Source organism: Amphiprion ocellaris, chromosome 3 (assembly GCF_022539595.1).
Source record: "Amphiprion ocellaris isolate individual 3 ecotype Okinawa chromosome 3, ASM2253959v1, whole genome shotgun sequence".
Classification (NCBI taxonomy): Eukaryota; Metazoa; Chordata; class Actinopteri; family Pomacentridae; genus Amphiprion; species Amphiprion ocellaris.
In genome coordinates, this window is record NC_072768.1 from 26,241,491 (window position 1) to 26,256,917 (window position 15,427).

Consider the following 15,427-nt stretch of genomic DNA (forward strand, 5'->3'; position numbering starts at 1 on the left):
CTGGGGGGCGCCAGTGCTGATGGTGCGGGTGCTGGAGTTGAAGCTGCCCAGCCTCACAAGCTGCTGTCTGTCAGTAAGCTGGAGATCCACTGACAGGTGGGGGGTGGGACAGACAGCTGGGTGAGTTTAGGCAGGAGGAGATCCAGGATGATCGTATCGAAGGCCGAGCTGAAGTCCACAAACAGAACCCTTGCTTAGGTCCTTGGTCTGTCGAGGTGTTGCAGTATGTGATGCAGCCTCATGTTGACTGCGTCATCCACAGACTTGTTTGCTTGGTAGGCAAACTGCAGGGGGTCCAGCAGGGGTCCAGTAATGTCCTTCAGGTGAGCCAACACTAGTCTCTCAAAGGACTTCATGACCACAGATGTCAGAGCGACAGGTCTGTAGTCATTCGGTCCTGTGATCTTGGGTTTCTTGGAGACTGGGATGATGGTGGAGCGTTTGAAGCAGGAAGGAACCTCGCACTGCTCCAGTGATCTGTTGAAGATCTGAGTGAAGGCAGGTGACAGTTGGTCTGCACAGGCTTTCAGGCAGGCAGGTGAGACTCGGTCTGGGCCTGCTGCCTTCCTGGTCTTTTGTTTCCTGAAGAGCCGACAGACGTCATCTTCACAGATCTTGATTGCAGGTTGAGTGTCAGAAGGTAGGGGGTGCAGAGCTGCAGGAGGGGGGAGAGCCGGGGCTGCAGGAAGTGCTGATGGCTGTGTGGGGGATGGTTGGTGTGGGTGTGGGGTGTCAAGTCCTTTTCAAACCTGCAGTAGAACTGGTTCAGGTCATCAGCCAGTTGTTGGCTCCCTACAGAAGTGGGGGGTGGAGGCTTGTAGTTAGTGATGTTCTTCAGGCCTTTCCACACTGATGCAGGGTCTTTTGCTGAAAGATGGTTCTTTGGCTTCTCCGAGTAGCTCCTCTTAGCTGCTCTGATCTCCTTTGTCAGTGTGTTTCTGGCCTGATTGAACAACACTTTGTCCCCACTCCTGTAGGCCTCTTCTTTGGCCTGACGGAGCCATCTCAGTTTTGCAGTGAACCATGGTTTGGTCGTTATTAAATATTACATGAATCCTGGTAGGAACACACAAGTCCTCACAGAAGCTGATGTAGGATGTCACAGCGTCGGTCAGCTCATCCAGGTTGTTATTAGCAGCTTCAAAGACACTCCAATCTGTGCAGTCAAAGCAGGCTTGCAGGTCAAGCTCTGCTTCTTTGGTCCATCTCTTCACTGTTTTCACTACAGGCTTAACAGTTTTCAGTTTCTGCCTGTAGGCTGGGACAAGATGGACAAGGCAGTGATCGGCTGCTCTGGGAACTGAACGATAGGCATCCTCAATAGTGGTGTAGCAGTGGTCCAGTGTGTTATTGTCTCTGGTGGGGCATGAAATATGTTGTCTGTATTTCGACAGTTCACGGGTTAATTTTGCTCTATTAAAATCTCAGAGGATAATAATAAGATAGTCTGGGTGTTGGTGCTCTGTGTCAGTGACCTGTTTAGCCAGAAGTTGCAGTGCTGTGCTCACACAGATGTCAGGAGGGATGTACACACTGACCAGAATGAATGAGGAAAAGTCCCACGGCGAATAAAAAGGTTTGCAGTTCATGAAGAGTGCTTCCAAGTTGGAACAGCATAGCATCTTCAGAGTTATCACATCTCTGCACCAACCTTCGTTCACATAGAAACACAATCCGCCGCCTCTCATTTTCCCTGTAGCCTCTGTGGCGCGGTCCGCTCTGAACAGCTGGAACCCCAGCAGATGTAGACGCTGTCTGGGATTGTCCCGTTCAGCCAGGTTTCCGTGAAACACAGAGCCGCAGAGTTGTAAAAATCCCTGTTAATCTGTGTCAGGAGCAGTAGTTCCTCCATCTTGTTGGAAAGGGAGCGGAGGTTCGCCAGGTGAATGCTCGGCAGAGTGGTCTTGAACCCTCGTTGTCTGAGTCTCACCAAAACACCGGCCTGCTTCCCCGGTTTGCGCTGTCTTAAGCGCTTGTATATACAAAGTGTGCCATTTGCCAGAGCACGTACCATTGGGCTAAACACTGTCCTCATCAGAGGAATGCAGTTAAGTTGATAGAAGATGAAAATGTGGAGTGTAATATTACACTATTTACAAAAGCAGTAATTACGGACTCCGAGGTCTTCCTAGCTGAATCACTGGGATCAGCTATCATTGACACTGCATGCACACATACCGTTTGTGATGAGAAGTGGCTTGATAGTTCCTTAAAAGACCAGAGACAAAGTGAATTTCCCATAGTCCACAGTCTACAAAAGAAGCTTCACAAGCAGTTTGGCTACGCCTCCGCAGACCGGCTGCAGAGGCTCATCCAAAGCTGTGGAAATACTGACAAAGACTGTCCAGTCATTCTGCAGGAAATCATTCGTGACTGTGAGATATGTCAGAGGTACAGCAAGACCAAGCCCAAACCTGCGGTTGGTTTGCCCTTAGCCTCGGAATACAATGAAACTGTGGCAATGGATCTACATGAACTGGAGTCCGGCATATGGTACCTCCACATCATCGACCACTTCACAGGCTTCAGCGCTGGAAACATTGTGAGGACCAAGAAACCATCAGAGATTGTCAACTCCTTCATTCACTCGTGGATAAGTGTCCACGGTGCCCCCAAACAGATCTACATGGACAACGGTGGAGAGTTCAACAATGAGGAGATTAGAGACATGGCAGAGAAATTCAACATTGAGACGAAGACTACAGCGGGGTACAGTTCTTGGAGTAACGGGCTGCTGGAGAGACACAACTTGGCACTGACTGAAATCCTCCTGAAGGTGAAAAAGGGAAAACAGCTGTGGTTTGCCAACTGCTCTAGACTGGGCTCTTATGGCTAAAAACAGTATGATCAATGTACATGGTTATAGCCCACACCAGCTTGTGTTTGGTCAAAGTCCTAATCGCCCTTCTGTTTTGGTTGATAACGTACCTGCTATAGAGGGCACTACTATGAGTACTAGAGTAGGGCATCATTTAGCAGTATTACATGCTTCCAGGAGAGCTTTCACAGAGATGGAGTGCTCAGAAAGAATAAGAAGGGCACTCAGCTCAGGCCTACAAATGAAAAGTATGAGACAGGAGACAGAGTGTACTACAGTGAGCAGACAGTACAGAGTGGAAGAGTCCTTGTGTAGTTATTGGTCAGGACGGCGCTGTGGTGTTCATAACACATGGTGGGATTCTTGTCAGAGTACACCAGTCCAGACTGAGCAAAGTAAATACACAGGATGAGGATAAACCTGTACTGCCCAGTATTCCTGAAAATGGTACAGAAAATGAAAACATGGTACACACTGATGTGTCAGAGAGTTCAGATGATGAAAAGATTGTTAATGGAGAAGAGCAAATCCCTGAAAACACAGAGACAGATAAGAGAGAAAACGTGAGACAAACTAATGAGACGTATACTGAAACAGAGAGTGATACAGCTAATACAGTGGATTCTACTGATATCAAACTGAGAACAGGTCAGACAGTCACATTTACAAACAGAGATGATGGTGTTCAGCACACTGCCAGAATTTTAGGCAGAGTAGGAAAAGCCAAGGGACAATACAAAAACTGGTACAATGTGCAGTATCTTAAACCTGATGGCAGTGAGGGACAAAAGCAAGCATTAGACATGTCACATGTTGAAAACCTTCAGAATGAATGTGAGAACACTGATGCTGATGTACTCATTACCAAAGACATCTCTTTTGATGCTGCAAGAGATTGAAAACTGGAAAAATAACAATGTTTACGAAGAAGTTACAGACAAAAGTCAAAAATGTGTTTCTACTAGATGGGTCTGTACACTGAAAGAAACTTCTAATGGTATTGTTCCCAAAGCACGCCTTGTGGCGAGAGGTTCACTGGGCAATCTTCCAGATGGAGGCACATAAGGAGGGGCTTTGATTGCTCTCATGGGAAAAACAGGAAAGTTCTATCCTCTGTTGTGGCAATCTAAAAAACATCTGAAGTGTGGTAAGAAGTACGTTGGCAGGAGAAACCCTCACCATGTCAGATGGTATTGACAATGCAATGTTCTTGGCTACGCTCTACTCTGAGCTCACCACTGGTGAAGCTGATCTCAACACATTTCTCCTTATCTGTGTTACTGATAATCATTCCCTGTTTGACGCTCTTAAGTCTACAAAACAGGGAAGATACTCAGATTAGAAATAAGCAGCATTAAAGAACTCCTACAGGCAAACAGCATCAAAGAGGTGTTGGTCAGAAGCTGAGTCACAACTCGCTGATTGACTAAGAAAGGTGCTTCTCCACTTATGCTTTACTTATGCTTCTTAAAGCACTGGATGAGGGTGTATGGCTACTGTGATGTTATTTGCACTGTTAAGCCTTTATTTGGGTACATTTTTTTTTTGTTATGAAATTTACTTGCCTAGCACACTTAAAATATTACTGTGTTCTGATAAGCATTTGTTTGTGGTGACTGAGTCTTTTGTCAGTCAAGGTAAACCTTTTATTAATTGTTAATTTCTTTTTATTTTTTTTATTTTTAAGAAAGAGAGAGATTGATAACTTTCTGTGCGAGGTAATGTGATACCGCGAGAGACTGCAAGACGTCTCTGTTACTGTTTGTTACTGAACATCGTGTTTTTGTCATTTACAAAAACTGAAAACTTTCATTGAAGAAAGACACATAAGGTCAATGTCATGACCTGCAAATAGTCTGGATCTCAATCCAATTGAAAATCTGTGGTGGAAATTGAAGAAAATGGTCCATGAGAAGGGCTCCAACCTGCAAGGCTGATCTGGCAACAGCAATCAGAGAAAGTTGGAGCCAGACTGATGAAGAGTACTGTTTGTCACTCGTTAAGTCCATGCCTCAGAGACTGCAAGCTGATAGAAAAGCCAGAGGTGGTGCAACAAAGTACTAGTGGTGTGTTGGAATATTTTCCTTCTGCTTGATCTAAAAATGCAATGTTATTGTTATTGACTACCACACTTTTTTTTCTTTTTTTTTTTAGTATTTTTTAAATCCAGAAAGTTGCCATTTTAAATGACTTTAGTTTTGTGGCATGTTTGTGAGCTGCTTTTTTTCTACAAAATTAAACAACTGAATGTACATCCTCCAAGACTGGTGATTCCATAATTTTTGCCAGGGGTTGTAGCAACATGAATGCCCTGATTGTCTTCTGTCCTCACTGTGGTACAGTGGAATTTCTTCACAGATGGCCAATTCAATTTCAATGTGTTCAAACTACTTTACAAACCTGTTAAATAGTTCACCTCGTGGGAGTGACCAGACAAGAAGTTTACCTACCTAGTGAATTTTGCTCACTAATGCTTCTTATTTCTCAACAGGATGACTTTGTTCTGGAGGTGAAACACTTCCACGCCCCCCGCTGGCCAAATCCAGACAGTCCCATCAGCAACACCTTCGAGCTCGTCAACCTGGTGAAGAAAGAGAGCGCTACCAAGGATGGCCCGACTGTGGTCCACGATGAGTAAGACCCCACTGACTCACTAACGTTACCAATAGAATAGTGACATTTGGTTGGATTCTTGAAGATCACTACTTGTATTTTTTTTTCCAGTGTGGGTGGAGTCACAGCAGGAACGTTCTGTGCTCTGTCTTCTCTGACTCACCAGCTGGACACTGAGGGATCAGTCGATGTCTTCCAAGTGGCCAAGCTGACAAACCTTATGAGACCAGGAATCTTCAGTGACATCGTAAGGCCTTGTCTGTCTCGCAATATGCTGATGATAATGTACTGTCCGTTACACACTTTGTGTGACTTGTACAATTTATGCGCAAAGGATAATCAGAGCTTATTTCAACCTGGGTCTTATTTTCATAGGTTTTTCAGTAAAAACAACACTGTATTCATCAAGTTAATAACTGAGTTCTGTTGACACAGTGACATAACTAAAGAAGAGGCCTTATGTCCCGCTGTGATCTCACTAACAAAAGAACACATATGCTCACAGTACTAGTAGTTTGTATTACCATATTAATATGCAGATTTATGCAGCAAGGCTCGCCAAACTTTAATCAGATTATCTACCTCATGTGGGACACCCGTGGTCTAAGTATGAAGGTTATTTTGTGTTCTTCTTGAGTTATGTTCTCAAAAAATTATCAGCATGACTTGACAACGTAATTACTGAGAATAATAATTTAAGAAAAAAAAAAACCTCTGTACTCAAAGCAACAGGCAAAGACAAGCAGTCTCCTCTAACTGTCCACCACAGTTTACAGACCCAAATCTGTTAAAATGACAAAACAATGAAAATATATTTTGTAATTTTTGTTTTTGTAATGTAATTTTAAATTATTTATTTAAAATCACTTCCATATTTAACAGATTATGGAAGCGGTTTTGTGACTGTTGACTGCAACATGAGCCCTGTTTTATATTTATATGTTGGAAAATGAAATACACAGATTTAACAGTTTCTTTTTACTTTACCACTCGATGGACTGACGCGTATCTGGTCATGAATTCAATTCTGAAGACATCCTAAAAACCTGATGATTCTCAGGCAAGTTGTAAAGTGCCAGTCTACTGTGCATTATCTTGTAATTCTGATGCTTCATAATCATGATCCAAAAATGGGACTGGGCCTCAGGATTTCATAGTTGCAACTGTTAACTATCAATGGTTAATTTGGCATATTTATATACAACAAGCAAATACAGGCTAAACAACAAGGCTTAGTTTGCAGAACACAGTGTAACCCACTTTATCAGTGTACTGGTGCCAAAACAAAAACATTGCAGAACTTTAAAATTGTCATGAAGATTTCTTTAGTATTAAAGTAAATGTGTTGTTTTTTTAACAGGTTTACATCTGTTAACGCAAACAAAGACTTTTAATTTGACATTGTTCAAAATACTTTGTTTTTAAAAAACTGTTGTATTGAAGTTCAAGCTCATATTCATTATGATGCATCATGTAGCTCCTGTCCTCCAAATGACCAATAATCACCATAACCTTTTCTAAAAATTACAAGATTAGATTGGCAATAGTTACAATATTCTAATCTGAGGTATAAGGGTAGGAGTATTACTGTTTAATGGAATTGTATTTAGGGGTTTAAACAAAACTTTGGCTGTGAAAGTAATTACTATTGCAAAACACATCATCAGTAGGGTAAAACTAACCTGTCTCACGATGGTCTAAACCCAGCTCACGTTCCCTATTAGTGGGTGAACAATCCAGCGCTTGGTGAATTCTGCTTCACAATGATAGGAAGAGCCGACATCGAAGGATCAAACAGCGACGTCGCTATGAATTGCAGAGTGGGTTGAACAGAGGAAGTTTCAATCTTACCCAAACGCCCTGTATTGTTACACCTCTAATGGTATTTTCACAGGCGTCATCTGTCTTGAAATACTCCTGACAGTGTGTAATAATAAAGTAAAACAAGAACTTACTTTTGTTGGACTAAATTAAACTTCAAAAACTAGGTTTACCGCTTTGCACTTGCCCTGACCAACCAGTCAAGGTGCAGTTCACATTCATGTCTGTCCAGGCTTGACCTTTGACCTTTGATTATTTTGTCACACTGACCTTTGACCATCAAAATCAATTCATTGTTGAGTTTAAATGTGTGCAGAATTTTAAGAAATTCCCTCAAGCAAATCAGGGAGGTGACAAAACATAATAATCCTAGAGGAAACACTGTAGTACATTCCTCTGGATGTCAGGGTTAAAATAATTTTGGAGGATTTTGGTAGAACTACAGATAAAGTGGTGGCTCCTAAATACCTGCATTTACGTGCTTAATTCCAAGATTTGTGAGAGTAACCTCGAGTCGTTTGTTAGGTCAGTTAAACACATGGCGATTGATTATTTATCTTAGTTAAAACCATGTAAAGTGACATGTTACTAGTACCCAGGTACTGAATGAGATCTGTGGGTATGTTCCAGGAGCAGTACCAGTTCCTATACAAAGCCATGCTGAGTCTCATCGGGACACAAGAAGACGAGAAAACACTCCAGTCCTCTGACAACAATGGAACCATTGTGGTGGGAACCGCCAGCACCGCAGAGAGTCTTGAATCTCTGGTGTAGCCTCCCAAAAAACCGCAAAGAACTTTTACAGCATTTTGTCACCAACACAACTTCTCCTGATGCCAGACTCACGCTACAACTCCTCAGTAAACATCCTTGTCGTTCAGGTCTCTGCGTGTTGTAGTTTGAGACTGGCCTGTTTCTTCTTCGCTGGATTTGGACTCTTAATGGTTTTGTAATGTGTGCCTTTTTGTATTCTTTATTCTGTACTTCTAACTTTGATACAAACTGTAGACTAACTGCTCAGTGTTCTAATGTTGTATTGCCCTGAGACTTTTCACTCTACTAACTTTTCCTAAACCTTTGTATTTATTGGCACTGAGCCAAATGGGTGAAAAAAAAGGGAAAATCTGCATCTTTTTACATCAAATGATATTTTGTTAGCTTGTCTTTTATAGAACTCCTGCACTGAACTCCTCTCTGTAAATACCATTGCAACAGTAGCGGCAGAATGCTAATGAAGTCAAATCTAAAATAAGGGCCTGGAATAATAAAATAATAATAATCTAATGTAAATAATATTATAGTAATCATCTCGATGGACCAAATTTCTATTTATACTTTTAGATTTTTATATTTTACCAATTTTAGTGCATTCAGTTGTTACGATTTAATTCTAATTGCTTAGCTGCAGAACATTAATGCTTTTATACTCTGGATTTTGTAACAGACTAATGTGATGCATGGGGTACTGACATGTTACTTTTTTTAGCTGGACATGAAACACTGCTGGATTATTAGATAGGGGATTAAAGAAGTGAAAGAACACCAAAGAAAGAGCCTCTTGGAGTGTTTGTTACTATGTGCAGAATTACAAATTTTATATATTCAGCTGGGAAGGGACAACAACACATTTTCAGATGCATACACCACCGTTCAAAAATTTGGGTCATCTAAGCAATTTCATGTTTTCCATGAAAACTCACACTTTTATTCATGTGCTAACATAATTGCACAAGGGTTTTCTATTCATCACTTAGCCTTTCAACACCATTAGCTAACACAATGTAGCATTAGAACACAGGAGTGATGGTTGCTGGAAATGTTCCTCTGTATCCCTATATTTACCCGTTTCCAGGTAGAATAGTCATTTACCATATTAACAATGTCTAGACTGCATTTCTTATTAATTCAGTGTTATCTTCATTGAAAAAAAACTAAATTTCTATGTGACCCCAAACTTTTGAATGGTAGTGTACACCTGTATTTTATTAGAGACATCTCAAGCTGTTGGCCAGATTTTAATATTTTTGTATAGCATAGTGTTTTTAGTCGTGTTTCTGTGGGAACCATGATTATCCAAAGCAAAGATCAGATTAATTGAGCCAGTATTTGAAAATAGTACTTCACATCAAGTTTTCACAGTTAAATAGCCGCTTCCTCACCAAGTTCTAGTGTCTGGTGTAAAAAATGTTCATCTTGGGTGTTTAATCCCAACAACTGTAGGAGGAGGTAATCAGACACTGGCTGAAAAAGCGGTTGCATTTACACATTTAGACTCATAGCTGTTGTTTATGCAGAGTAACTTACAGCAGTTGAAAGAGCCTCAGCTCCTCCATAACCACCAGCTCACAGATGCCTGTTGGGTAAGGGTTCAGAGATCACAACGTCCAAACAAAAGATGGAGCACACACCCATCTGTGAGCCTGACAGCAGAGAGGTGTTAATGTAACAAACACATAAACAGAGAAAACTAAGCCTTTCCTAATTCAATTTCTAATGAAGAAGGATTTGTGTCCGACCTGTGGATTATACATTCTCCCTTTATGGAGTCATGGTTTAATCTGTGCACTGAACTGGTTATTCCAATGGATTTCCCATGTGTTAATCCGGGCTAAGACTCGGCAAGAAACGTGCCTTTTCAGGACAGAAAATAGGTCAAGTGTCCAGACATCGTCTTGGCCGGCTACTGAATCCACACCTTCATTTGCATTTCTGACTTTTCATAATTACATGCCCAATTATCCCTTGCTTGGTGGCCCAGTTTGCATGACTGCCTCCAGATTAAACAGAAGCAAAAACGCTGTCTTTTTTTCCAGAAGAACTGGAGGCTAAGAAGACAACGGGAGGGTGTCATACATGCAAAATGTGGCATCAGTTACATGTCCAATATTTCACATTTTACAAAAGCAGAAGTACATAAGTATGTCCACAGCGTGCTAGGTTACACACACACAACAAACACCAACATGAAGACCAGAGAACTGACTGATTGACAACCAGCTCATTGGTAAAAAGAAAACAAAATATCATTGAGAATCACATCACAGGAAATAGATCAAGGCTAGCTTTGTGGGAAGTTTTAAAGAAAACAGAAGGCACTGGTAGACCTAAAAATAAACACAAGAAAGGCTGCCACGGAACCCCAATGCAAAATGAAAGCATGACCAATCCACTGTTGGAATCCAAAGGCTGGATTAGAATTCATTACCCAAGTGTTGGAAAACCAAGAGTGTGGAGAGCATGATCCAAACCATTCTAGTTGAAACATGGAGGTGGTCATGTCAGGGTCTGGGCAGGTATGGCTGCTTCTGGAACCGTCTTTAATGATGGTGGAAGAGATGACAGCAGCAGCAGGATGATTTCAGACACATCTTGTCTGGTTGTGTGCATGCTCTAGTCTCACGGGCTGGAGAGACCCAACAAAACAACGCCAAACACATTCCTATGTGACAGACACTGAAAGGTGTCAGACGCATGGACTCAGCATTTAAACCCTATCTCCATGACAGTTGCTTTGAGGGCTGCTCTCCCATCACAAAGGCTGGCAACCAAATATTAGACTTGATCACTTTTATTCCATTTAAAATAAATTATTTCTGCACATCACACAATAAAACATTTTTAGCCACAACATTAAAACCACCTATGTAATACTGTATGGGTTTTGGTCTGACCCACCAGAATATGAACACAGGACCACAGGGGGGTGACCTATGGTGTCTGGCAGAGAATCTTTTGGGTCCAGTCGGTTGTGAGGTGGCGTTTCTGTGGATCAGCCAGTGCTGTTGTAGTTGGGGTGTAATCAATTCTCAATTAAATTTTATTTATATAGCGCTAATTGCAATTCAGATTGTCTCTAGAAGCTTTACAGAACCCATATGCTTGAACCCCCAGAGCAAGCCCTAAGGTGACAGTGGCAAGAAGAAAAACTCCCTTTTAGCAATCAGAAACCTTGAGCAGAACCCAGCCAAGATCACCCAGCTAAACATTTTCACTGTAATGAGATGAATGTTACACACTTCCCCTGTCATTTATTTATTCTTTTAATTTTCAAAGTCTTTACTTTTGTGTCACTGTCAGGCCTAAAATCAAATTTCACTCTGCTGTAAACATTTCAGTTAACAGCCTTAGGCTCTTTTATTTTTCATTGCATTTATACTCAACACTGCATACTGTAGTGTACTAAGGAGCAGAACATTCCAGAGCAACACACAAAGATCCAAAGACCCTCTCCCAAAGCTGTAAATTTGGTAAGACACCATTTCAGGAGACAACTAACCCAAAATTCACCTCCAAATGGAACATCTGCTGGTGGGATGTTTACTACAAAAGGACCACTCACAGCACTTTTGGAGACAACAGGATGCCTCCTACCTCCACTACAATCTGATAAGGGTCATAAAGTGTCAAATGTGAGGAAAACCACACCTCTGCAGGATTGGCATTCTGACCTTCTGATCTCCCAACATAACACACAGAACTTTCAACACAAGAGTGAATAAAACAGTTTAAATCAGAACATTAAAGAAATGCATCATCTTTGGAGTGATGATTGGGACTCAGTCTCTGATACCAGGTTGATCAGAACCATTATGGAAGAAGAACACGTCAAATCTGAGGTGTTTGCAGATGATGCGCACACATGATACCAAAATGAGACTGATCAACTTCATTTTAATCAAAGTCTCTTTGAGACTTAGCTTAAATTGACATTTTCCTCAGGCTAGCTGAGGATGGTGCCCCTAAATTAAAGAGTGCCATTTTAATCATAAAGTATAATTTCTACCATTCATACACGTTCCGCTACAATACCATAAACAATCAAGGGCTGAATTTGCATATTAGCAGCCTGAAAATAACCATTTTGTTGCAGCTTCAGTAACATTGCAGGATCTACCTTTATGACCATCATGCATGATTTGATTTCAAATTAAAAACAAATTTGAAGTACCACAAATAAAGTGACAAGTGATAAGACTTACAGCTAATAAGGACAACTGAAACAGGAAAACTCGGAGAAAAGTGGATTCTCCAGCACTGGAAAATCTTCCAACGTTCCAGAATTGGTTCTTTTACATGAGACAAAGATATTCAAGTAGACAACACATTCCACTTACATGCTATTACAAGGCCAACAGGGATTTATGTTTAGGCGCTCAGACTTTAAAAAAGAAACACTATATGTCTACACAGTAAATACACACCACACACTCCTGGCATGGATAAAATGTGTAAACAAAGATTGCTGCATTTTAATATCTCAGCTGTGACGACTCCTCTTGTTGATGTCCAACAAGCAGGGGGCTGGAGTCTGTCCCTACTGACTTAGGGAAAAGGCAAGGGACACGCTGGACAAGTCACCAGTCTATCACAGGGCTACATATAGAGACAATCACACTCACATTCACACCTACAGACAATTTAAAGTCACCAATTACCCTCAGCATGTTTTCGCACTTTGGGAAGAAGCTGGAGAACCCAGAGGAAACACACACACTGCAAAGGGAGAACATGGAAACTCCATGCAGAAAGATCCTGTGAAGGCCAGGATGTGAACCAGGGATCTTCAAGCTGGACGGTGAAAGGGCTAACCACCAAGCACTGTGCAGCCCATCATGAAATGATGAAAGAGAAAAATAATCTCAACAGAATGACTTTTCTTTTATTCAACATAGGACGATTTTACAAAGCAGAAAGCATTCTAGGAAACAATCTGTTACAAATATAGAATGCCAGCTCAACAATAGAAAACACAAAGACCACAAGAAAATAAACTGTGTTCACTTGGAAGGCGGTAAAGCAATAGATAATCAGACTGACACGAACATCTGACTAGACAATAACATGCGTTAGTTTTGATGTGAATTGTTTCCTTTTAAACCTGACTGGAACACACCAGAGTCCTTAAGATCCAAACCTAAAAATGAACAACATATCAAACAACACGCTGCTGTTTCAAACCCTGCGGAGGCCTACATAAACGATATGTGCAAGGAATACATATGGATATATTATTGTAAAAATATATATCTCGGATACATGTAAAATAACTCTCTTGGTATTTGCTTTTAGCTCATTTCAAACTGTTGACATTGTAACCTCATCCCACCTAAAAATAAAATAAATACTGTGGCACACAATAAATACTCATCTTGTACTCGGTTCAACAGCAGCTGGGAGTTGTTGTTATCAGTAAAGTTTCACGAACCAAATCAAGATCAGGGGTAAATAAATTATAAGCCAGACAGCATGCTCACAGACTTAGACCCCAAGGTCCTTTAATACCTCTATCTCTGGTCTAAATAATATTTTCATTTTAATTCCTTATTTTCTGAATGGTAATAAATAAGATCCATTTGTAATAAGCATAGAACGTTTACAGTGTCTTATTTTTACATGAATATAATGCGATAAAATGTTGTCACTCCTCGGTCACATGTAATTTCCAGGTACACTTGCTCAACTTTCCACAGAAAGCGTGAATTTAGCAAACGGCAAGCTTAACTTTATTCTAGAATATGCAAATGTAATCATAATATATGAAACTAGTGTTATATACAATAACAGCTACATACAGGGGATGGTAATGCGTTTAAACTGCAGCTACATCATGAGTGGTAATTTACCCAAAACTTGGGATATCACATATAAAATAAACCATACACTACCATTGAAAAGTTTGGGGTCACCCAGACAATTTCATGCCTACCATGAAAACTCAAACTTTAATTAATGTGCTAACATAATTGCACAAGGGTTTTCTAAAGCAGCAGTTAGCCTTTCAACACAATTAACTAACACAATGTAGCATTAGAATACAGGAGTGATGGTTGCTGGAAATGAGTCTCTGTACTCCTATGTAGATATTCCGTTAAAAATCAGCCCTTTCCTGCTGGAATAGTCATTTACCACATTAACAATGTCTAGACTGGATTTCTGATTCATTTAATGTTATCTTCACTGAAAAAAACTGCTTCTCTTTCAAAATTAAGGACATTTCTAAGTGACCCCACTTTTGAACGGTAGTGTATTTTCCTGATAAGAAGCTTCCACTGATTATATATTCCTAATAAAGAGAGTAAACAACCCACTTAGTTTGTACATGGAGGTGTCCTGTTTTACAGACATCTCTATTAAAGGGGTGTTTATGGGGAAATTGCTTTCCTGCAATGCAATAAGACATAGCGCCACTTTCCACAATCTGACTCTACATCCATGTCTTCAGTCTAAACTAATGTCAGCTACCCAGACTGACAGGACAAACAAATATCTAACAACCCTTTGCAGATTTAGGATTGCACAAAGGGTTAAAAAACATCCCTGACTCATCTGTAGCTTTGATTCTCTGACTGAACATTACACATGTGAGAACATTCTGCTCGTCACTGGTGAAACTTGTGATCAGTGCTGAGACAGCTTTCAAGTCAGCTGTCAAAATGTACAATAGAGGGATCAAGAAATGTAGCTTTAAATTCCAGTCAGACCAGCTATCTGTTTCTACTTCAAAAGCTTGAAATTTGTAATGCCTCACATAGTGTATCATCTTCTAAACATATTCACTGAAGAAGTTTCCTCCCAGTCAACATTGGTGAAAACGGATTTGAGATTGGCACAGATGAGAGAATTGAGTCAAATTTAGGATTCTGTTATTAAACTGCAGATTACTTAACATTAGAATTTTTTCATAAAACTGAGTTTCATTTTAATAATAATAATTTAAAAAATGAAATAATTTTTGGGAATTCAAATATTTGAACTACAGAGTTTTTTCCCTTAGGCCATTATACCTTCCATCACTTTCACATATATTAAGAAAATATTTTTTTTAGTCTTGCAGGTGAAGTAAAAATATTTTAAACCCAAACTATTAGCAGATAGGTGAGTGTTAGTCTGTTTTCAGAGTTTGAGTATGTTGGTAAAAAAGCAGCTAACAGCATGTGAACTTCAAACATTTTCTCTGGAGGTTGTCTTCTGTGCTTAAAGGTTTAGCTCTACTCCTGTAGCGTGCTTTTTGATATGAAATGTAGTCCTTCCTCCCTCAGTCGGGCCAACGCCAGGCCATAGACCTCCTTCGTCATCGGAACCACCAGACCTTTCGTGCTGATGTCACCTACAAACAGAAAACAGAGACATTGGCTCTACAGACCAATAAAACACATTAGCATTAACTTTGCAGAA

At 40.5% G+C, this 15,427-nt stretch overlaps 2 protein-coding genes across 7 annotated transcripts in view; one reads left to right on the top strand and one right to left on the bottom strand.

The window, feature by feature from the left end:
- ptprz1a (protein tyrosine phosphatase receptor type Z1a) overlaps positions 1–8,803 on the top strand; it is a 138,446-nt gene extending 129,643 nt beyond the window's left edge. For all 5 annotated transcript variants that reach the window (XM_023268704.3, XM_035947462.2, XM_035947463.2 and 2 more), the window contains 3 exons: positions 5,310–5,452; positions 5,543–5,678; positions 7,883–8,803. In XM_023268704.3, coding sequence (XP_023124472.2) covers positions 5,310–5,452; positions 5,543–5,678; positions 7,883–8,026 — 423 coding nt within the window. In that variant the 3' untranslated portion in view covers positions 8,027–8,803. The remainder of the gene's footprint in view (positions 1–5,309; positions 5,453–5,542; positions 5,679–7,882) is intronic.
- A 4,088-nt stretch (positions 8,804–12,891) lies between these two features.
- Positions 12,892–15,427, bottom strand: part of aass (aminoadipate-semialdehyde synthase) — a 48,143-nt gene continuing 45,607 nt past the window's right edge. For both annotated transcript variants that reach the window (XM_035947466.2, XM_023268709.3), the window contains exon 24: positions 12,892–15,359. In XM_035947466.2, the coding sequence (XP_035803359.1) occupies positions 15,241–15,359 (119 nt within the window). In that variant the 3' untranslated portion in view covers positions 12,892–15,240. The remainder of the gene's footprint in view (positions 15,360–15,427) is intronic.